General features: G+C 53.3%; 1 protein-coding gene across 8 annotated transcripts in view; it reads left to right on the top strand.

The window, feature by feature from the left end:
* Positions 1-22,258, top strand: part of agap1 (ArfGAP with GTPase domain, ankyrin repeat and PH domain 1) — a 165,016-nt gene extending 142,758 nt beyond the window's left edge. For all 8 annotated transcript variants that reach the window (XM_039755134.1, XM_039755133.1, XM_039755132.1 and 5 more), the window contains 3 exons: positions 2,744-2,966; positions 20,214-20,469; positions 21,405-22,258. In XM_039755134.1, coding sequence (XP_039611068.1) covers positions 2,744-2,966; positions 20,214-20,469; positions 21,405-21,617 — 692 coding nt within the window. In that variant the 3' untranslated portion in view covers positions 21,618-22,258. The remainder of the gene's footprint in view (positions 1-2,743; positions 2,967-20,213; positions 20,470-21,404) is intronic.
* Positions 22,259-23,648: the final 1,390 nt, after the last annotated feature.

Here is a 23,648-nt window from a genome sequence, read left to right as displayed (position 1 = left end):
CCCCAAGTGCTGCTTAATGTCATAAATGGTGCCGTTAGCCATGCGTGACAAGCTGTCAAATCTCGTATGGTGAGCTCTGTGATTTTGGACCTGTCTGTCTGTCTGTCTGTCTGTCTGTCTGTCCCAGTTGGTCCGCCAGGTCAAGTCCACTTGCTGTCCCTCTGCTGTAATTGCTGTCTTTGAAACTCCTGGGCCTTTGACTACGAGTATTATTAATGCCCCCCAGCCTACTGCGTCCACACCTCTACTGTCACATTTGAGACCACTGTCTTGCCTGCCTTATTGTCAAAGATTGTGCCCAGTCAGCTGCTAATCCCATTCCTGAAGTTCACCAGTCGGTTTTACACACCATTACAGCACTGGCACGGCTCTTCTGCAAGCTCCTGATGACACCTGACTGTCTGTTGATTCTGTCCTTTTCGATCTGACGCCGTCGATCACGATGTCTCTCGCACTCATGATGTCTGTCTTTCACGCTGTCGTCTCTCTCACGATGTCTCTCTCTCTCACGACGTCTCTCTCACGATGTCTATCACGACGTCTCTTTCACGATGTCTCTCTCATGTTGTCTCTTTCACGATGTCTCTCTCATGATGTCACTTTCACGACGTCTCTTTCATGATGTCTCTCACGACGTCTCTCACAACGTCTCTTTCACAATGTCTTTCACGCCATTATCTCTCTCTCGCCGTCATGTCTCTCTCTCACGATGTCTCTCTCACGACGTCTCTCTCGCGATGTCTCACCGTGGTGACGTCTGAGGAGTGTCATTGCCGTTCCAGGTGCTGCTCTAAATTGCTTTTCTTCGTATTTTTTGGAAGGTCTTTTCCCCTTCGTTTGGCTGACTTGTCCTCTTCCCACACTCCGCTACTTGGGCCCTTTCTCTTTCCATCTGATGTGCTTCCCGTAAGCACGTTGTGTCTTTCCACTGTTTGCGGTCTCGTTTGGTTTGCCTGGATGCTGTAAAGGGTCAGATGTCGTCACATTTTCTCCACTTAAATCAAAGTAAAGCTGAGGTTGTGCCGGGCGGTCCATGCGGTGCGTCTGGTAGGCCTGTCGCTAACCGAGGCCCTCTAGTGAACCATCACGAGACCCGTGCGGTCCAGTTGGGTAGACGGGTGAACGCTGTTGGAAGATGTTGCTCTTTCCAGAAGCCAAGCCTGTTGTGTTTCATCCCGTCTTGACTGTCCAGTGGCGTCGGCCAAACTCTTCTGTCTCGCCTGCCATTGGTCCAAAACCCTGCTGCGAGCCTCTTAACGGGGTCACGTAAGCGTTGGCTTCCCGAAGTCAGTCTTAGAACTGATGTTGAAATGGCCGCGGCTTATCTGTCTGCCCTCCCTCCTCGTCCCTTGTGTCCCCGAGATCGTCTGACCAGTTGCTGCTGGCCGATTGTGCTTGGCTCTGGACCAGCCTGCCGCCTCAGCCTGCCGCCTCAGATGACAGCAACTCCAACCCCGTCCATCTGTGAAGCGTTGCTGCAGACGCGTTTCTCTCTCTGGCTTTCAGGTGCCCGTGATTGATGCGTGTTTTGTGTCCCTAATTGTTATTTGTTGTTGTTGCTGTTGTTTGTTTTTAGTTTCTTTTCATGTGCAGCACTTCGGAAGCCACTTCTGTGGTCATTTTGACTTGATTGACGGGGGGACCCGCGGCACAAATCCATGATCTCCGGATCTCCACGATTGTCCAACTGGGAATGCGAATACACAACTCAAAGGCTCCAGGCCTCCGGCCCGCCGAGACCCTCAGGATGAGCTGTGCATAAGTGAACGTGTGGGGAGACGATCAGCTCGAGTCTGGACCACCAATGCCCTTTTCACACGTGGTCTGCGCTCGTTCCCTTCTGTTTCATCGAGCGGCAGTCACCTTGATGCCATTTTAGGACTTGCGGAGTGCAGCCTTAAGGTCCCGAGTCGCCCCTTTACTGCACATATAGCGCGTGACGTTCAGGAAAGTGTGTGGTGCTGTTAAGTATGGCGATGATTAATGGGCAGCAGGCCCCCCGTGTCAGCCCCTGTCTCTCTAAGGCCGTTGCTGGCTATTGATTATTGACTATTTCCTCCACTCGCTGCATTTGCCAAGTGACAAACGGGACACGGGTGGCTGCACTGAGTGTGTGTGTGCATTTGGTCCTGGGGTCAAGAGCACAAGCCGTGAGTGCCCATGCAGGGAGGCTTGACAGTTGGCAGAACCCACGTGTACAGTGGCGGTGGTCGGCACCATGCCAGGCTCTTGCGTTACTGCGTATTCGGGCCCATACAGGAGGAGGACTGAAGGTGTTCGGCTTGTGTTGCGTTGGTCCGAGCGTGTGCCAGCTTGGCGTCACGGCGGACATTCTGCACATTTCCGTCACAGAAGGCTCCTTCCAGACAGCTGCCTTTTGCTGCCCTGAAGGGCTAATGGACCCTTGTCCCGTCTTCTGCAGGACCGTCCCTGTACAGGTGTCTTTTAAATGAATGCACTGGCACTGACCATGAGCGGAGTGAGCAGCTCACTGTTTGAGGCCTTCTGTCCACGTGTTTCGTTTATCCCCTGGATTGTGGATCGCCGGGGTGCCGGGGGGCTCAGGCTCATTGCGGAGCGTTTTCAAATGGCCCCCGCAGAGGTACAGTAGCTCAGACCCACACTGTCTGTCTGACGTTCTCCCGGTGGTCCCAGACTCCAAAGGGGGCTGCGGCGTGCGAACGGACCAGCCTGCCCTGCTCTATTGTGCTGAACCTAATGGAGTCTTTTGCTTTGTGTGCAGATCCGGACTGGGCCAGCTTGAACCTCGGAGCCCTCATTTGCATCGAGTGCTCAGGAATCCACCGAAACTTGGGCACACACCTGTCGAGAGTGCGATCGCTGGACCTGGACGAGTGGCCTCTGGAGCTCATTAAAGTCCTGTCGGCCATAGGCAATGAGCTGGCAAACAGCGTGTGGGAGGGCAGCGCCCAGGGCCGAATGAAGCCAGCCCCTGACGCCACCAGGTACGTATGGCTCCCCCTAGCCCCTCTACTGCCCGTGTGGGCGACGCTCTGTAGAATGAAGACACAGGCAGAACGTTTGTTTGGTTCACCAGCTGGACTCGTGTATTTGGTTGTTTTGGCAGTGGACGAGCCCCACGAGCGCATCGCATTCCGCGTCTTAAGAGGCCGTTTGTCGTCCGCCATGATGTTCAGATCTCCGATTGCTGGCCAGTTCACAGACGTCAATGGCGCTGCTGAGTGAGGCTTGTCAGCTGTCCGTCTGTCCGTTTACCTGCTCGTGCAGAACAAACTCCAAATTAGGGAGAATATTCTCCACGGACGCTCTGAGCCTGTTGAGTGTCGTTTGATGAAAGTGGCCTTTAAAGGCTTACCAGCACTTTTTAGGGGGCCATTTCCTTACGGGACGTACAAAATATCAGGCAAACCGACAAACCCCTGAAGCTAATCGCTCAGTGCGTCCGTGGAGCGGAAATCGGAGCAAGTGTGGAGAAACGCCTGGATTAGCTCGGAGACCCTGAACGTTATGCGCCATCCTCGCCCTTCAACTCATGTTTTAGGACCCCCGGCCTCCCAAACGTGTCGTTTGACGCTCGCTCTCAAGTTGGCCACCAGTGATGGTGACGATGCTCAGCAGCTGCTCCTTTTCTTCTCATCTTCGTGTTTTTGCTCAGACCGTATGTCAGTCAGTAGCAGAGCAGTGTTATGACACGCTGGGGTCTTTTCTGACAGATTCTTGTTCCGTGTGGGAAGTTTTGTAAAGCTTTCTGAGAACCGAGGAGCGCCAGGGGCTTCGTGGCGCCTCTCCCTTTGCTCCGCAGCGGATTCGCAAGTCGAAGTGGACTGACTGACTGACTGACTGACTGACTGACGGACTGGCTGACTGACGGACGGTTTGACACGGCGTACGTATTGGAGCCTAAGCCTTCTCCTCCACCCTGTAATTATCCCCTCACTGTGCAGGATGCGCCGCCATGCCAATGCCAGTGATCATAACAAATTAGACCTGACTGCTGCTCACATGAATATCGACTTCCCATTTTACACCAGGATCATTAGTCATGAAAAGTCCCTTTTAATTACTACCCAAAAAAATCTTTCAGTATGGATCTTGCTTCCTTCCATTTTTTACGCTGCATCCATTCACTCTCACATTTATTGTTCCTTTTTGGAGGCATGTTGCTCATTTAGCGTCGGAGAGCAGATTAGAGGAGGGTCAATATTATCTCAATTAACCTGAGCCTTCTGCCAGAGCTTTGCACAGATCCCACTAATTAGTATCAATACCTCTTCGCGTCCCAACCCCTCGTGCTGGCGCTGTGGTCATTGTCACCGGCGCAGTGCAGCCCGGCTGTTTGTCAGGTTAGGGCGCAGAGAGCACTCCCTGCACCACAGCCTTATTCCCGCCAGTTGAAGTTGGCAGCTCGTTTCGTGTGCCACCGTTCACTGTGAGCACAGCACCTTTACGTTATATCGTGCCGCCCCGTCCGACACACGGCCTAGGGGACTTGGAGGGAGCCTGGCCTCCCAAGGTCTCGTGGAGGAGCTCTGATGTAAGGCGTCTCGGGGTCCGTGGCTGCTCCGCGCTGTCCTCCTTTCCGTGTCACAGAGCCCCTTTTGTTAGCAGTTGCTGGAGAGTCCCTGAATTTTAAAAGACGGCGCACAATCTTGTCGGAGAAGGGAGCAGGAGGAGGAAGGCATGATGGGAGCCGAGGCTCTCGGCTGAGTTTGGGTGGCATCTGCTCCCCACATGTCACTTCTGTCATTAAGAAGCAATTGAATTAATTAAAAGCTCTTCTTAGTGGCAGAAGCAAATGCACACATAACAAGGCCCTGTCAGCATCCAAATTAGCGGTGATCATGAAGGATCATTTCCTTATTAGGTTGCTAAGTGGCGTCCGCCATGGAGACGGCCCTGTTGTCACTCTTGTCACTGGCATTGTTTATCTGCCTTAGAGCCGATTACGTCTCTTATGACGGTCTACATAGGGGGCCCACGTCTACGGTATTTTAAATCGACGCGCGTCCCGCTGCTTCGTTTGGATCTTCCTCTTATTTGTTTTCCTCCGCCCGTCGTCTTCACACGCAGGCTCTGATCTCGAGTTTCTTCACGGCTTCATTCTGGGCAAACCGCTGCTCTGTTTAAAAAAGAGGAGAGGAAAAAATAAAGGGGGAAGTGCTTCTTTTGTGTCCTGGGCTCCTGGCTGATAAATTAAAACCCACCCTCGTGGTCTCTCAAGTGAGTAATAGAGGCAGAAATTTCATTTTGCAAGTGGCTGATTTAATGATCCAAAGGGTAATTAATGGCCTGATTATCTTAATGTTAAATATGGCCAGCAGCAATTACGCTGACCTCCCGCTTGTCAAGGTCTGGGCTACTCTCTTCTTTCAATTATCTTCTTTTTGGGGCTCAGAACGAATGATTCTAATAGTCGCTATTGCAGCTGCTCCTCGGCCCCCCTTTCTGGCGCTTTGTGCATTTTTATTTTTCATCTCACTCCAGAATTTTGCGCTGGCCGTTTAAATACACATTTCGGAGCGGTGGGCTGGCAGTCCCTGGCGAAGGGTCCGAGTGTCGCTCCATTCTTGAACTTTATTAAAAAACCCAAAGCCTCTAAGCCATGGGGGGGTCCCTGCCAGTCCTTCATTCAGCGGCGTCCCTCCTTTCCATGTGTGCCACCTCGGGCTGACGGGCGCCGCTTTATTGGGCGTCTTTGCTCGCTTTAAAGTGCAGGCTCGTTGATTCCCTGGTAAGACCCACGTCAGCGTGCGGAGTGCCCACCGAGCGCCTGGTAACGAATGGGAGCTGATAGAGTAGAGCTGGCAGGTGCAGCTGCCCCCTGCTGCCACTCAAAGTGTAAAATAAATGGAGGACAGCGTTGTTTGGTAAGCATTTTCTCATTGGAGCCTCGTGCGGGGGTGAAGCTGGCACGCATGGCGCTATATACAGTGTGTCCGCTCTGAGGTGTGCCGCCTGCCTTTTGTACCGGGGCACGGAGCGCGTGCCCGCGGCCAGCACCAGCACAGCCCCTCCCCCTTTGGTTTTGACAGTAGCCTTTATTAATTGGCATGAATGCACACAGCTGACAGTGGCACTAATTGCAGCTCACAGTGAGTTATTGTGACTATAGCGCTCGTGTCGCCAGGCGATGCCCCAGTCCTCCTTTTCGCATCTTGTCTGACAGTGTGTTTCTGTGCCATAACCCTTGGGGGATTTCAGAAAGTCGCGGTGCACTCGGGCACTGTGAAAGGCGCTTTTACTGCCAAGTCAAAGGGCGCCTCTTTAAGACGCTCCAGCTAACTGCTCTTAATCCCGTGAGCTCCTCTCAGTCTCGGCAGGCATTTTTGACTTTCCTGGGAGCAGAGCGGCGGAGCGGTGTGCCTTTCGGGGGTATCGCTTTAGTCAGATTACAAAGTGCGGTGCCCCCCAGTGCAGACATAATGGAGCCTCGCTGAGCAAGGTGAGGAGAGCCGTGTCTTCAGTTGTCTCCTTCATCGTAGAGCCCACAGGGGCCTCGTCTGCTTGGCGGCTGGCGTGGCTCTTACGTAACTGCAAGTCGTGATCGACGGCGGCCCTCAAACACAAAATGGCACGCCGTCATAAGTAAACGGGCTTGCACTGCTCTCGTCTTTGCCATCATCCGTTGATCTTCTGTTTCAAGTGGCCAGACGGCTTCCCCTCTGCACTCCCGACAGGACGCCATGGTGGTGGTGCTGGTGGTCCATCTGTCTACCTGGGGCTTCAGGCTCAGGCCAGGTCGGTGGGTTTTCTGCGGACCTCTGGGCTCCGGCTTGTTGGTTAGATGTTATTTAACTTGTTATAGCGGACCTCCGATGTCATTGTCATAGTGGGACGGTTCTGAGACACCTCATATACGTGCACACGGTGCCAACATGTCCTGAGCTCTAGCACAAGGAAGACCATGGCACCTGTGAACTCCCCACAGCCCCATCCCCATACCGAAGTGCCAGTAGGGGGCAGCATTAAAGCAAATACCATCTAAGTCACGGAGGAAGACTCTGGGTGTAAAGAGATGGGCATCAGAAGTCAAGGTGTGTAGAGGGCGGTGAGCGAAGGCTTCCTATGCCCAAGTGACGTGCTGCCCCCTTCCTTCAGAAGTCCATCTTACGTGTGTTCTAAACGTGAATTGTTTTGTGGCGTGGAAGGTAAGAGCATGGCTGGGGATTTGAAGTTTGATTGGCCAGTCGTCGTCGGCCTCGTACTTCACTTTGGTTAAGACCCCTAAGAAATGATGTCTCGAGTTGGCACACGACATGGCCTCATTTCTGGCTGACGCAGGTGTGATAAGGGTCACTTGGTAAGACGTTTTTTCCAGAGCCCCTGACATTTAAAGAACATTTTCCTGTAAAAGTCGTATTGACTTTGCATGCGCTCTCAGTAACTAACACTTCAGAAAAGTCAAATGCTGATTGTTAAAAATCCAAGACTCCGTTTCAAATGACCTGAGCTTGCAGTGCCATGTGACGAGGCCCACCCGCCATGCTGTCGGCTGCCCAGCGTATCTGCCTGACCGAAGCTTAACAACACCCCTGTGGGGGTCTCCGTCCCTCGAGACGCCACCACAAAATGTCGTATCAATCAATCGTTATTTACAGCGCACATCGAGCACAGCGGCCTTTACCAGACGAGCGGCGAGGACACCGACAACCAAACCCGTTACTTCTGTCCGGTAAGAGAAGGAAAGCAGTAGTTTGAAGGCTGGAGAGTGAGATGGAGTGCGTGTGTGTGTGTCAGTCTGTGTGTGTGTGTGTGTCTGTGTCTGTCGGTTTGTGAGTGTGTCAGTCTGTGTGTGTGTCTGTCGGCCTGCGTGTGTGTGTCTGTGTGTTGGTCTGTGTGTGTGTGTGTCTGTCTGTCGTTCTGTCTGTCTGTGTCTGTCTGTCTGTGTGTGTGTGTCTGTGTCTGTCGGTTTGTGAGTGTGTCTGTGTATCTGTCTGTCGGCCTGCGTGTGTGTGTCTGTGTCTGTCGGTTTGTGAGTGTGTCAGTCTGTGTGTGTGTCTGTCGGCCTGCGGGTGTGTCTGTCTGTGTATTTCTGTCTGTCTGTCTGTCTGTCTGTCTGTCTGTCTTCGTGTGTGTGTCTGTGTCTGTCGGTTTGTGAGTGTGTCAGTCTGTGTGCGTGTGTGTGCGTGCGTGCGCGCGTGTGTGTCCTTAATGAAGCTGACACAGTGGAAGAAAAGAGCAGCCAGGACTGGGATTAATGAAGACGGCCATTATCCTCCATGACTAATAAACACGCAAGGCAAAGGGCTTATTGGACGAGGGGAAGTTTAAGAAAGTGCCGGTGCTCTTGTTTACGGCTCGGACCGCTCATACCTCCTAATTGCCCCCTTATCCCAGAGTCGGGGAGCTGGAAGTGCAGATATTATTTGCATCACAGTTAATTACGGAGCAATCAAACTTTGGCTTTTTCCTCTCTAATTTCCTCTGCTGGCTAATTTAATTAATCACCCCCGGCTTGACTCTCACAGCTGTGACCGCCGGGTCATTAATTAGGCACATGTTGCCGTGGCGAGCGAGCGAGCGAGCGTCACCACACTGGCCGTGGTACGGCGTCACCCACTGCTCCCTGCTTGGCACTCGCGGTCGAAGGCGAAGGGTCCTTCTCGCTCGGAGGGTGTTTGGGGGGCCGCCACGCTCGGTCAGCAAACGGTGTGGACAGTCGAGTGAATGAATCGTAATAAATCATCACGAAGTAAGATCATCGGAATCCTGACAGCAGCCCCCCTGTTCGTGACATCCGGCCTGTCGGTCAAAGCGCCCACCGCGTGCTGTGCCCCTCGTAGGTGAGGCGGCAGGCTGCCCTTGTCGTGCGTGTTAACAGCCGGCTAATCGCTCTGTCTAATCCAATCTGCAGGAGTGATCTGTCACCGAGGGAGGCTGCAGATTACGGGGGTCCGGGTGAGGTCTGTTTGATCAATGTAACTGGCTGATTGTACTTGTCATTTCAGAACTATTATCTTCCCAGTCATTGATATGAAGAAACCCATCCAGCGCATTTTAAAGAGCTGAATCACAGAACAGTGACAGGCAGGGCAGAGCAAATGTTTAAAATAATTGGACTCTCCGTTCTAATTCATCTGTAAAAGGATTCTTTGATTGAATTAGCCTAATAGATATTATTTTTTACATGACTGCATAATGTGGCCCAACTAGACTAACGAGCCTCCCAATTTGCTATTGACATTAAACTCGGAAGAGGAAGTCGGGAGCGGGACACATTTTCATCTTTAGTTAGGAAAGGTGGGCTCATCTGTACGGAAAGGCCCGGAATGACAGGGTTATTAATGCCCGCGACAACTCGGTGCCAGCGTAACGTTCTTAAAGGCTGGTAATTAAAAACAGGAAACGAATGAAACTCGTGGATTTTAAGCATCTGCCTTTGACCTCCCGCTCCTGCTATTCTGGGATTCCAGAAAGACGACGCCAAGTCCGTCAAGATGCATGAAGCGCCTCGCCAGGCTGTAGTGGCATTTGCAGAAGGACTGCCATGTCAGGGGTCTTTTGTGACCCTTTGTGCTGATGTCTCGTTTTCTGCTGTTGAGGTGTCTGTCCCCTTCGTGTCCCAAACTGCCCAACTGGGGGTGCCTTCATTGACGCGGGGGGCTTCTTACTTCTGACAGTACCAAAGATCTGCCAGTTATGAGTTGTGTTTGAATTTCACGTAAACGGCGCCTGCTGTGGTGCTTGAAAGTTTGGGAGCCCTTTAGAAGTTTCTAGATTTCTGCCAAAATACGACCTTAAACATCACCAGACTGTCACTCAAGTTCGAAAAGTAGATCAAGAGAAACGAGTTAAGTAAATGAGACACAAATGTTAGACTTGGTCATTAATTTATTGGTCGAATATTACGTATTTGTGAACCGGCTTGGAGGAATTGTAGACAGAACAGCTTCAGCTCTGAGATGTTGGTGGCTTTCCTCACATGAACTGCTCGCCTCAGGTCCTTGGATTAAGGTCAGGACTTTGACTTGGCCGTTCCAGAACATTCACTTTAGTCTTCTTTAACCATTCTATGGTAGAACGTCTTGTGTTCTAGGGGTCGTTGTCTTGCTGCATGACCCACCTTCTCTTCTCAGAGATTCAGTTCATGGTCAGATGTCCTGACATTTTCCTTTCGAATTCTCTGATATCATTCAGAATTCATTGTTCCATCAATGAAGGCAAGCCATCCTGGCCCAGATGCAGCACAACAGGCCCAAACCATGATACTCCCACCACCATGTTTCACAGATGGGATGAGGTTCTTATGCTGGAATGCAGTGTGTTCCTTTCTCCAAACAGAACGCTTTTCATTTAAACCAGAAAGTTCTACTTTGGTCTCATCCGTCCACAGAACATTCTTCCCATAGCCTTCTGGTTTGTCCACGTGATCTTCAGCAAACTGCAGACGAGCAGCAATGTGGCCTTCTCCTTGCAACTCTGCCATGCACACCATTGATGTTGAGTGTTCTCCTGATGGTGGACTCATGAACATGAACATTAGCCAGTGTGAGAGAGGCCTTCAGTTGGGGTCCTTTGGGACCTCGCCGACTATTCCACGTGTGCCTTGCTCTTGGCGTGATCTTTGTTGGTCGACCACTCCTGGGGAGGGTCACAGTGGTCTTGAATGTCCTCCATTTGCACACAATCTGTCTGACTGTGGATTGGTGGAGTCCAAACTCTTTAGAGATGGTGTTGTAACCTTTACCAGCCTGATGAGCATCAACACTCTTTTTGTGAGGTCCTCAGAAATCTCCTCTGTCCGTGCCGTGATACACTTCCACAAATGTGTGTTGTGAAGAGCAGACTTTGACAGATCCTGGTCTTTAATAACTCAGGGTGCCCGCTCACACCTGATGCCAGGATGTGAAAACACCCGACTCGAATTTCACCTTCAAACTAACTGATCATCCGTGAGGTTCACATACTTTTGCCACTCACTAATATGGAATATTCGACCATTAAATAAATGACCAAGTCTAATATTTGTGTCTCGTTTGTTTAACTCGTTTCTCTTGATCTACTTTTAGGACTTGAGTGACAGTCTGGTGATGTTTTCGGTCGTATTTATGCAGAAATCTAGAAACTTCTAAAGAGTTCACCAACTTTCAAGCACCACTGTACTGTGGTTGCCTCGTCTGTCCATCTGTCCGTCTGCGTTCCTGCATGAAGCAGCTTGGCTCCCAATGGACCGGTTCAGTTTGCTCTTCAGAGGAGTTTGCTGCACACGTGCTTCACATTTTCAATTGCAAACTCGCTGGTCTTAACTTTCTGGGCGACTTCCACCACAGATGACTTTTCTGTTGGAAGTTTCCCTTCACTTTTTATTTTTTGTGAAGGTTTTCTACGTTTTGCTGTTTTTACTCGTCTGAGCACAAAGTCAGAGGCTGGGAGAGGCACTTGCATGCCTCCAGTACCCCAACTCGCTGCTCCCACTGCTCCCAGTAAGTTGACAGGAAAAGTCTGAAAGAAACAGCAAATGTCGCTTGCTGTGCGGGCACCGAGTGACTAAACACAAACTCTGATGGAGCTCCAGACCTGCTCTCCATCACGGGCCGAAGCAGCCAGCAGCAGCCAGCAGCCGCACCTTGACACTTGAACAGAGCCCTTCGCCCTCCATCTTGTAACGTTCAGGAAACCATTTTTATTGATTTTATTGAAATCCGATCGAAAGCCAATCAGCAGCCTCTCCTCTTGTGACGTAGACCCTCGCAGTTTAAACTGATCTGCGCTGATTAAAGTGAAGGCGTCCGATCTGATGATGTGTGCGTGAGAGTTCACTTTTCTTTCAGTTCATTCGGAGACCCCAAGTGCTGTTCGGGCTGCAGGCTCGGTTTTTGTGCTCTGATATCTACAGCACCGTGTCGTCTGCGTGGAGCGACATTTACTGTTCAAGTCCTTCTCTGATAATCCCCTTCATCTCATAAGCATTTCAAAAGTGAGCTGCCGGTGGCTCAATGGCGATTACAGATGGTGATGGTGACGGGGGGCACGCCATTCTAGTCCCAGGGACTTAATGTTGTTAACACAAACTGAGGCTTGTGGACTGGTCTACAGTAGTCTGATCCAAGCCAAAGCCAAACTTCTCCAATGCAGTGAACAGGCACTTCCATTCAATCATGTCAAACGCTTTTTCTGCATCCAAGGATGATAATATCTCGGGGGTGTTTGACTTTGCGGGTGAATATGTGACATTAAACAGGCGTCGAAGACTGGGCGCCAAGTGTCGGCCTTTAATGAATCCAGTTTGGTCTTGTGATGTCTCCAAGGCAGCACTTTCTCCATCCTTCTAGCTAGGACTTTAGAGAGTATCTTAACGTCGTTATTCAGAAGTGAGATTGGCCTTTATGACGCACGTTGTAATAAGTCCTTGTTTTGTTTAGGAAAGACGCTGATTAATGTTTGGCAAAACGTTTGAGGTAGAATTTGATTGTCTGTATCTTCTGTAAATGTTGCTAATAAGAGGGGAGCTTAGCTTTCTTATAAAATTCAGCAGGGTAGCCAGCAGGGCCTGCTGCTTTCCCACTCTGCGTGACTTTATAGCGTCTAGTAATTCTGGTAGCGCCAGAGGGTTAGTCACAGAAATGTCCAGACCCTCGCAGCAGCACTTTAGTCAATGGCGTTTCTACTCGGCTGCCTATAAAACCTGCGTGGGCTCCAATGTAAAGCTCAGGTTAATGGAGTCTGCTAATGCGTGTAAGTTACGCCGTGTTCTTAGACCAAAGCAAACGAATGTCGTAACTGAAGTTTATCAACGGCTCGCATGCCACATGTCACGGTTTTGAGATGTCTGCCACTTGAGCAGGCCTGCCTTTTCAGGTGAGTTTGGCCAAATCCCTCTAAACCTGTGGTGGCACACGGTACTCGCTACAGTAGGTGGTCACGCCAGCCGCCTCAAGCGAGTCCGTCCACCGGGTTACAAGGCACGGAAGTGGTCTCCCAGTTGTCAGAGGTGCTGGCCCAGTTGAGCACACGCTCTCACGTTTGCATGGCCCAGTGACTAAAGGTGGTCTTCAGAGCTGCCAAGCACAATTGATTAGCTCTGCACTGACGTTTCTCGCGCACGTTCTGCTCCAGCGCTGGCTTCTCCTGCAGGATGAGGGCCTGAGACATGAAGCTCTCGGAGCCGTCTGAGGCATCCTGCTTTGATTTTAATGGCGCGCGGTCTGATATTTATTGCAGGCCCTGTTTCACATGAATGTGCAAGGAGGTCACGGTCTTGGAGTGTGGCTGCCTCTAATTTGACATGCATGCCCTTGTCGGAGACTCGCTCGCCGCTGACGTTGGGACAAGTGAAGGACTAACCTTTGGCTCTGGAATTGCAGTCTGCTTACAAATGAAGAAGAATAATGGAGAGTGTTTTAGGGGCCTTTACTCTTCCTCATCACCTTCAAATGATTTTCGTCTTCTAAACTCTTACGTAATTAGCGCTGAATTCTCTCTTACCGCTCTGAAGTCAACGCCCTTAGGAAACAGACGTTTAAAGCACGGTGTCGTGTTCAATAGTCACATTCTGAAAATCTCCTAGGAAATCTGTCAAGACAAAAAAATCAGGCTGTAGTCGGAGCGCGCGCCCGGTGTTGTGTGCCGAATCGGAGCAGGACCGTGATGCAGGAAGACACTCCAGATGTGGGAATCTGTGCGTCCCCGCCTGGCATTAAGAGCAGCTGACACCATGTGGTGTATCTTCACTCTGAGCCAGCCGCGTGTTTGCCTGAGCCGACTTGTCAGGAGATAACACTTGTCAGCACGTCTTAGGGTCATGTTCGTCCTGTTTGTGCTATTGAATTAATTTATTAATCACGCCATTGCATTGTTGGACAGCTGCTACACAGATTAGCTCCGAACAAGACGAGAACTCACTTCTGTTAGCAAGCATGTCGGTGGGGGCTTCACAGAACTAACGGCCATGTCGGCCCTGCTTCTACAGTGTGTCGGGGGGCTCTTCAGATGGGTATGGAACAGTGGCAGCTGGCACCGAGCTGGCGGTCAGGATGAGCCTCTCCTTACCTCTAAACCCGCTTGACTTTGCAGAAGAAGAGCTCTTTGGAGGGGCTGCGCGACTTGACCTTGCGTTCTCCCATTCGCCGGTTTTCACCCAAAGCCACGAAACCACAAACGTTCTCCGGGTATCGAGCAGCCTGGCATTAGTTCTTCTCGCCACGCATAAGAACATGAAGCTGAAGGTTCAGAGGGCCTCTTCTAATCGCTCGTTTGTGAGCCGCACACAAAGATCAAGATGGAGGAAGCTGACGGTGATTAGCACCTCCGTGGCCCGAGGACCAGATGACGGCACACGGCGAAGCTCTCTACACATGGAGTCCTCGTACGCGGCCGGCCTTAGGTGTCGTGTGCAGACGCGGCCCTCACACCACTCGCCGTCGTGTCGGGTTCAGGTGTTGGCGTTCCTCACTCTTTAACAGACTGCTCGGGCCGAGCGGAGGGACCAACCCTGGGCAGATGGCAGTCCATGGCAGGGAAGAGCACAGCCTTCTGGGGCTTGGACCCCAAGTTAAACAGCAAGCGGTCGTTGACGTCCTGCCACATGCCAGGTGTGCCACGTTGCTTTTACTTTTAGCAGAGTGAAGTCTTTGGGTCGCAGTGATTGAATCAAAGTGCCGGTCCGCTTCCCGAGGTCCTTACCTTCACGTGTTGCTCTTTGTCAGCTTTTGTAGAATGTGCCCCCCAGTTGACTCTGAGGACCCTCTCGTCACAGACAAATGGACCTTCTCAGGCCAGGCCTCGCCAGCTCGTGTGCCGATGAAGAGCTGAGGTTTGGCATCGCAGAGGTGACCCGCTAAAGGGGCAGGACTGATGTTGTGCCCGAGCAGGCCGATGTGTACTGGGCAGGGTTTGTGGGCGCCATATTGTTACAGGGAGACGTTGTCGACCACGGTAATACCCAGACGGCCTTCTCGAGACGGCTCGACTCGTCGTCACCATTGTTGGTTGTCACTTGTCACCTCTGCAGCTTTTTAGGAGTGACATGACGCTGAAGCGGTGGGACGTCGTGCGGCTTGTTCCAGTTTTTAGAGCCACCTCCTAGCACTCTTGTGACTGACGTCTGTCCCTGTCCCTGTCCTCAGACCTGCCATTGGCGCCTCCAGAGGGGCACCTCGCCGGGTGCCATGGACCCTAACAGCTCGCATTGTTTGTGTGTTTGCTGCTCCCGGGTGGCGCTGTTTGTTTATGGCTGTATTTGGGCTTTGAGCACTGGGCACAGACATGTTTTAGGTGGCACTAACTGGCACCCCGTGACTGAGAGCGGGACTGGTGCTTGCTGCCCTGCCCTGGATGCGTCGGATTTTTCTGTCGTGTCTGTTTGTGTTTGCTGTTTTCTGGGTGGTGATCAGCTGTGTGTGCCGTGACGGGTCCTTTGCCAGGCCCAGTTGGCACCTTGAAGGTCTGGCGTAACAAACCACGGCGCTTGATTATTCAGGAGGGGACGGCGGTGCGGCGTGGCGCGAGGCTAATCCAACTTTGTGAAGTTTTTCTCTTCCCAGTCGACCCCGCATGTCGCTGTCCAGAGGATTAATCTCCGCACATTGTGGCCGTCCCTGGGGGTCAATGAAGTGGCCGCGTTTAGTGTTTGGTCAATACCCGCGTTATTTATGGCTCGAGGTCGCTTGTGTGCCTTTAGAAAGTGCTCCGAGATGCCCGTGTTTTCCCTCCACTAATTGCCGTCGCCTCACATCACAGCTAATCCTGCACATGACAGCTGACTGGCGGCTACAAGAAATGGCTTAACGACAGCCTTTACTGGTCAGACTGGGCCGGGTACCCCTAATGGAGGGCCCAGCTTAGATGTGTGTGCCCCGCCGTCTGCTGCGTGACTTTCTGGGCTGTTCCGCGGGTTATTTGAGGGTCCAGGCAGTGAGCACCTCATCCCTCCATCATACCGTTAATGTCACTTGGCGACGAGACCCCCGAGTGAGTCTGAAGGCCTTGTGCTCGGTGACGGGGACGCGAGTTCAGGAGGCGCACTGGCCGGCCCGTGGTGAGAACTTCTCTGTTTTAGGGATGAAGAGTCCCGGGGGCCGAGGGGCTCTCTTTGTTACTTTTTGTGAGAGCCCCCTGCCCTCCCCTCCCCTCCCCTGCCCTGCCCGCTTGCATTGGAACAGCTGGTAGGATTCCCTTTCAGCAGAGCAGGCCACTGGAAAGGTTTGGTAAACAGAAGGCAGGCTTCAGGGCGAGGAGGGAGGAGGAGGAGGAGGATGAAGTCAGGAAGCCGATTCTGTGAGTAAACACGGCGCACAAAGGGCTCATCCAGGGTGAGCAGGGCAGACAAGCAAACAGAGGCCCACCCGGACCCCTCCTTCCTGGCTTCAGACAAGAGCAGGAACAAGGCAATCCAATCAATGGGCACAGGAAGGGACGAGCAGCCCGCGCCGATGGAGACGTGATTGACACTGGCCTCTTATTACTAATCGGACCGAGAAAAAGCACCGCAGCCCCGCTTTGCTGCAGCAATCAATGGCAGACGCTGGCACTCGGGGCGCGGGAATGTCGTTTGCCGTCGTCTTTCCCACATTTGTCTCAAGCCGAAGCCAAAGGTTAGTCCTTCACTTTCGGCCGTCTGAGGTGCCCCGCCACGGACCACCGAGGCCGCCCTGGTACGCTCTAGATGTGTCTTCTCCGATCCAGTAATTAGCAGAAAGCATCCACTGCTAAGCTTAGCTTGGCCAAAATATTTTGCTTTCATTAATTTTTGCTCACGGCGGTAAATATCTAAATTGAAAGATGGAGATTCTAATTGCAGGCCTAATAAAGTGCGCGCGGCCCTAATGCAAAGTGATAAGTGAGACGCTTTACACAGAGTGCTCCTGATGGCAGTTTCAGGCAGGTACCCCCGGTTGGGCAGTGCCCCCAAAGAAAGCCCCTGGCGCTGATTCCAAGCTCACCCGCACATGCAGGGTCTCCGGCTACAATCAGAGCGGGCTAATTATTCCAATTACTGCGCTCTACTTTTGTAAGATATGCACTCCAAGACACAAATTACAAAATAATGGTTGCATGTTACTTCTTATTGCTAACAGATTACAGAGATTTAAATGAGTCCCAAATGTGCCTGGAAACACGGCGCGCTCGTGAAGGACAGACACTCTTTTATTTTACTCGTCGTCATCGTCAAACGATTGCTAATGATAGGAGGAAGAATGAAGCGTTGAAATTCACACGTCAGGCCGGACCCACGAGGAAGCTGCTCTCGGACTCGAGGGGCCACTTGTCACACAGCGTGAGAGCAATGGGCCCCCCCCCCCCCATGTGACAGTCACCCTCTAGGGACCATCTTCGTGTAGCGCTGCATACGGGCTTGGTGGAGGCCCGAACCAGACCACCTCGTCCCTGAGCCTTTAGTGACCAAGTGACAGACGGTGAGCCTTTGGACCCCCCGTGTATCATCGTGCCTTTCGCGTCAGTGTAAGTGACAAACGGTGGGCTTGCGTCACCCTGACCTCATCGGCCCAGGCCATGGTGGCAGGGGGACGTGGACACCCTGGAACCATCTTGGCATCTGCTCGGAGTGCTCGCAGGGTCAGTTGGCCTGAGGTGACACACTGAGCTTCAGGTGCCAGCAGGAGACGTCACGAGGTGGCCACTTGGTTATTTGATTTGGCTGCCAGTCCAGCCACATTTGTGTGTTGTGAATAATGAGGTGCCATCTCCGAGCAGGAGAAGATGGCTGCTCCCTTGTGCTGTTTGTTCTCCCGCCTCGCATTCGTCTGCAGTTGGGTTTGTAAAAGACCCCCTAGTGGTCCTCAGTGGGCCCTCTGCCTAGCATAGCCTGCGGTGTGTGCCATGGGCCATCATGGAGGGGGCAGCGTGACGGTCATTGGGCATGGACAGGGCTCCTTCTTCCACAGAGGTGACATTTTGAATTAACCCGAGGTCTCCCAGTGCCCACCAAGTGAGTGCGCCCTGGCATTGACTTGATGGGATGAAGCCGCGTGTCGCAGTCGTCATGTCGTCGCCTCAGCGATCCCAAGTCCTCCCGCCGCCCAAAGACGAGCTGAGCCTCAGTTGAGGGGTGGCTGGAGTGGGCACTGTGGCGGACTAGGTGGGGGTGAGAGTGCCTTGGAGATCGGGACCGCCATGCCTCAGAGCAGCGCAGTCAACAGGAGAGGTGGAGACACGGCGCACCCTGCACGTAGCGTCCGTCGTGTCACAGCGTCCTGTCACTGACGGCCTCGTCATCGTCATCACCATCATGGAGTCGGTCGACAGCTTGATTTTATTTATCTGCCACACTCTGTTTTATTCTGTGCCTTGGAGATCATAAACGCTCTGAAAGCTTGTGGGACACACTCGCTGTATTGATCCGGGGCGGCCGTCGTTATTTATGGGCCGCCTCCAGCTGTTAGGGAATACGCTGGCGTTCGACCAATGCGAGCTCGTCTTGTAGCCACCGGATAAACACTTGACAAGCCGCATACCCCCGGCCACCGCCTTGGCCCTCATTCGCCAGCCTTGGCTTCATCTCACCCTGGCAACCATGGCTGGGAGAGAAGGCATGCGTGCCAGAGGGCAGTCAACTGCTGAGCATTTCCTCTGTCGGAGAGAAAGGCACCCCCCGCTGGGCCCCGCATTGTTCCCGGGCTCTCGTCCATGCCTGCCTTGTCCTGCCTCCCCACTTGGGCAGGGAAGCAGCGAGCATCTGCCGAAATTCCTTACTTCTAGCCACTGTGCAACCACAGCGTGCCAATGGCATGTGCTGAGAGTCCGGCCGGTCGCTCCCTACAGCGGCTTACCTTCCAAGCCGCCTTGTGTGCCAAGCGCCATGTTGTCATTATGTTACTTACTGTCCTTTTGTTTTTCTGATTGGAGCCCCGCGCCGGGGGGGGTCACACTAGTGTCAGTAGTGGGATTTGAACCCAGAGCCTGCCTGTTACTTCGTCGTTCTCGAGCAGCGGACCACCGATCAGCTCTTCCTCGTGCAGGGCACCTCTGTGGAGTTGTGTCTGTGCCACGTGAGCTGGGCGCCAGGCGGCCTGTTTCTGTAGCCTGTTAAATGTCGGCAGTGTTGCCCCCTAGTGGCAGAGCTGCTGGACGGTAACGTCCGAGTCCCCTTTTGCCCCGTGAAGCACCCAGTGCACGACACGGCCATCTAGGAGCGGCGCGGGACGGTCCTCCCCTGGCCATCCGCCCCGCAGGACGTCGGCCGGTGAGTAAGTCGTCTTGAAGCCTGTCGCCCGCGTGCCCCTCTCGGTTCCGTCAGTACGCCGAAGGATTGCCTGCCTTGAGACGGTCGTCTTGAAGACGAATAATGAATATTGCATCAGAATAAATATTTTGTAAAATAATAATAGTGCAACTTTATTCGTAATTTTTATGTATTTATCATAAATTGCTCCCAGCGGCTATTTAAAAAGTAAGCATGGAGTGTGCATTTTGAGGAAATTAATTAAGCATTTCCCAGGAGGGCCGGCGTTTACAGATTGCTCATGTTTCCTTGAGCACTTCTGCCTCGCTGTTAATTGCCGTCTACCTCTGGAACTATTTGTTGCCCGTACTTTAAAGAGAGGAGGTACAACGTGCAGCCCTCGGGGACTGGCGCTATGACTTTGACCTTGACTTCGCTGGAATTAAAAGTTCCCGCTAATGAGGGTTCCTCCATCCGCCAGGGCACTGAGGCTTCTCTCTCGTGCAGCTCACCGCCGTCCTCGGCACGTCGCCGCCTGGCAGAAGAGGAATTCCCTGACCTCCGATACCGGGAGTTTGTTCCTTGGCCTTCTGCTTCTCTCTTCGGTTTGAGGCCCAGAAATGCTCTCGATGGATCACGGTGCCCCCTGGCAGCCTTGTGGTCACTTTAGGGTCAAAGCACTTGGGGCAAGAAGTGAGGCAAAACTAATCCTAATACTCTGTGAAAGGGCCTGTTTACATTGGGCAGATTAAAAACCAGATTAGCGTCCCCCTCAGAGGATTAGCGGCGGGCGGCGGGCAGCGGGCGCCGGGCTCCTGCGTCGATTAAGACTGAGGCAGGCCGCGGCACGACGTGTAGCGTGGGATTTACTGCTTACAAGTTTATCTTCGTTGTGTCACTGGAGGGCCGAAGGGGCGCCCGTAGCGGCGAGGGGCTTGGGAAACGCTCGCGCAGGGTTGGGGTGTGTCACACGTAGCCTGTGAAGTGACAGGTGACAACAAATCAGCTGACTGACGGACACGAGTTGTGCCCACACGGGCCGCCTTCGGACCCGAGCGAAGTCTGTGCCATGTCCTGTAATCTCCGTTATCTGCCTTTTTTTGTCTTTTAGGGAAGAAAGGGAGCGGTGGATCAGAGCCAAGTATGAGCAGAAGCTCTTCTTAGCGCCGCTGCCCTGCATGGACGTCCCCTTGGGACAGCAGCTTCTGCGTGGCACTGCCGAAGAGGACCTGCGCACCGTCGTCCTGCTTCTAGCTCACGGTACCCGAGAGGAGGTCAATGAGACCTGCGGCGAGGGAGATGGCAGGACGGCGCTGCACCTCGCCTGTCGTAAGGGGAACGTGGTCATCGCACAGCTGCTGATATGGGTAGGTCTGGAGTGGCGAGCACGCCCAGGGTCAGCCACGGCACACACATGCCACAGATGTCGGGGCTCCACGAAATGAAGCGAGTCAGCAGGTGGCGCAGAGCCTCGGCCTATAGGTGCCAAGGCCATCCTGGGTAACGGAGTCGGGCTCTGGTGGCACTGCCATAATGGACTGACATGCCAGCTTATCCTAGTTACATGTTGGCAACTCTGTGAGGTCATAGCGGGTACCCACCGAGTCAAGTCATGTGGAAGAAAAGTAGAATCGACAAGCAGATGACCAGCGTGTTTGGCTGTGTGGGCTTGGCACTAGTTCGGTGCGACAGGACCGGGGACCCACTTGAAGTCTGGCTGGGGTGACAGACTGCCACAGAAGTGCCAGAGTGACTTTGCCGTGATAAGCCCCCAACACACAGCAGTAGCTGGTTGGTTAGTTGGATGCTCACACACACCAATTAACAAAAAAACAAGATGACGACCTTTGACCTGTTTAACGGCCGTCCTAAGTATTGTCGTAGGTGGCACGGAGCACCCGTAGCGTTGCCCAAAGGTCCTCCTTGGTACTGGAGGGGATGTGCCGCATTCCTCATAATGACCTTCAGATTTGTCATCTCTCCCATTCGCCCAGCGGGTACAGGGGGCATCCCTTAACTGAGCCCACCTAGTAGATCCTTTGGGCCCCAAGTGATGTCGCCAGCCTATCATGAAGACGTGAGGCCACCCTGAATGAGAAAGGACGGAGAGAGAGAGAGAGAGAGCGGGCATCCCCCTGTTGGAGCCTGGCGAGCCTGCCCGATGGCTGTCCCCTCTGTATGTGTGTGCGCGTGTGTGTGTGAGTGTGCGTGTGTGTGCGTGTGAGTGTGAGTGTGTCTGTGTGTGTGCGCGTGTGCGTGTCCGTTTCCACACTGACGCTCCATCTCTCCCTTCTGTTTGCAGTATGGCGTAGACGTCATGGCTCGGGACGTTCATGGGAACACAGCCCTGGCATACGCCCGGCAGGCGGTCAGCCAGGAGTGCATCGACACGCTGCTGCAGTACGGCTGTCCGGACGAGCGTTTTGCACTCATGGCGACGCCCAACCTGTCGCGCAAGAACAACAACCGCAACAACAGCTGTTCTGGAGGCGGGAGGATGCCCACCAATATATGAGGGCGCAGAGTTGCCCCGTGGACTTGCACAAACTCGGCTGCTATGGCACTCTTCTGGGTCCGACGTCATCCTGTGCACACCTACTAGACATGCTTCATTCACGTGAGCGAGCGGAAAGCCAGAGGTGCAGACGGCCAGGAATTCTGGGAAGGAGACTTTTCTAGACTGGCGCCCGAGGGGGTCACCGTTAGGCCAGTATTCCTTACTTATTGCCTTGTGTGTCGAGCGAAGAGCCCGAAACGTCCAGGAGGTGGGCACGGGCAAACTTCGAGGGTGCCGTTCACCTGCCACTTTAGCGCCCCCTTTCCCCACTTTGATTTTGTCAGGACGCTCCGTTGGAGGCGGGGGTGTGGGGGTCACAGGTGGGCCTGAACGAGGAGGAGCTCCAGGGGTCCCAATCTGAGCTCCTGGCTTTCTATTTTTTCCTGACGTTGAAGTGTTGTGACTCTTTGGTTAAATGAACCTCTTTATGTGTTTTGTGTCGTTGAAATGATGCCAACGTCAGAGAAATCTCGATATTTAAAAGGAGCGCGGCGGAGGCGGCACAGGCGGCTCTCGACTTCTTCTTTCTTCAGTAAAGGTGTTCCCAGCATGTCTCTTATTTATTTATTTTTATTTGGGGTGAGACGAGGCTCCACGGGTGGGGGTCCCAGGCCCACGTCAGGACTTGCGGGGTGGTCCAGGTTGGCGATGGCATTCCGCACCGGGGGTCCTCGTTACAGTCGCCGGTGGCCGTGAGGGGGCTGCCATTCGTATCCGAAAACATTTGGTGTGGGGGGGGTGGAGTGAAAATGCGACTCACTGGGGGTCTCGGCGTTACCAGGGTCCCTCTCAAAGCCCGCTGCGGCTCGGGTCCTTTGCCAGTCTCTTCTCGCTCGCCTTGACTCGTGTGGCGAATGCGGGAGGTCCCCACCGTGTGCCCCCCAACCCCGGTACAGCACTGTGGCACTGCCATTGAACAAATGCAGCCCAGTGTGCCCAGATGCCCTTCCCACTCCACTCGAAAGATGGGCCCACCCCCCTGGCACCACGGCATTCCCCTGCAGATGGCTTTCTGGCAAAGCATCGAGTGGGAAAGGAAAGGAAAAGACCACCCGTGACGGGCCGTGCGGACCGCCTGGCTCCGTGGCTCGTTTTCATTTGCATGTACATAAGTGTAAAGACGCAGCGTTGATGATGATGATGATGATGATGTCTGTCTTATTACCTCCTTTGTTTTCAGCGCCTCCACGCCGCGCCCTTCCTCTTTGTGTTGTGTCTCCTGTACAGCAGCTGCCATGTTGAAGATGGCGAGGGACTGAAGTGGCACACTCGTGTCTTTACAATAAAGAAAGCCAAGCTTCTTGATACAAAACCTCTGGGGTCCGACTCTTCTCTGCCCGCCTTTTATTTTATAAAGCGCCTTACCTTGCTCATCACGGCCCACCCTGGATGAGGGGCTGTAAGGACGACTGTGTGGCGGTCGTCTCGACCTGCCTATAGCCTGAATGGTGAGGGTGCTGACCATGGGCATCTTGTGCCATCTGGCTGCGACTTTGTTTACCACTAACTCATTTCTATGAAGTAGCCCCCCATCTGCAGCGGTGACCACCGCGTGCATCCTGCTTCATCCAAAAGCTTGGTCTTTGTGCCATGTGCACCACTGCCAGCTTAGTGCATTCTGCTTGAAGGGAAGGGCAGGCATTCCGGCCTGGATGGGGGGGGCCACCTGGCAGAATGGTGGGCCGGTGTGAGCGAGTGCCCAGATAAAGGCTAACTTGGGCAGGGCCCAGAAGAGGAGACTGGGGGAGTGAAGGGCACCACAGTGGCACCATGAGAAACAGCTATGGGGGGCCAAGCTTACCCGCTGGCATTGCCCATCCAGTGTGCAGACAAGGAGAAGAGTGACGGGGACATCTGGGCCACTCATTGAAGTCTGATAAAGTAACCCAACAGGTAGGCCAAGTGACGCCACGCTGGCACTAAACTGTGACACACTGAGGCTGTGCTGCGGCCCCCCAACAAGACACTTTACCAAGCTAACAAGGTGAT

This window comes from Polypterus senegalus, chromosome 6 (assembly GCF_016835505.1).
Source record: "Polypterus senegalus isolate Bchr_013 chromosome 6, ASM1683550v1, whole genome shotgun sequence".
Lineage (NCBI taxonomy): Eukaryota > Metazoa > Chordata > Cladistia > Polypteriformes > Polypteridae > Polypterus > Polypterus senegalus.
The sequence above is the reverse complement of the archived record's forward strand: the minus strand, read 5'-3'. Positions and strand labels throughout refer to the sequence as shown.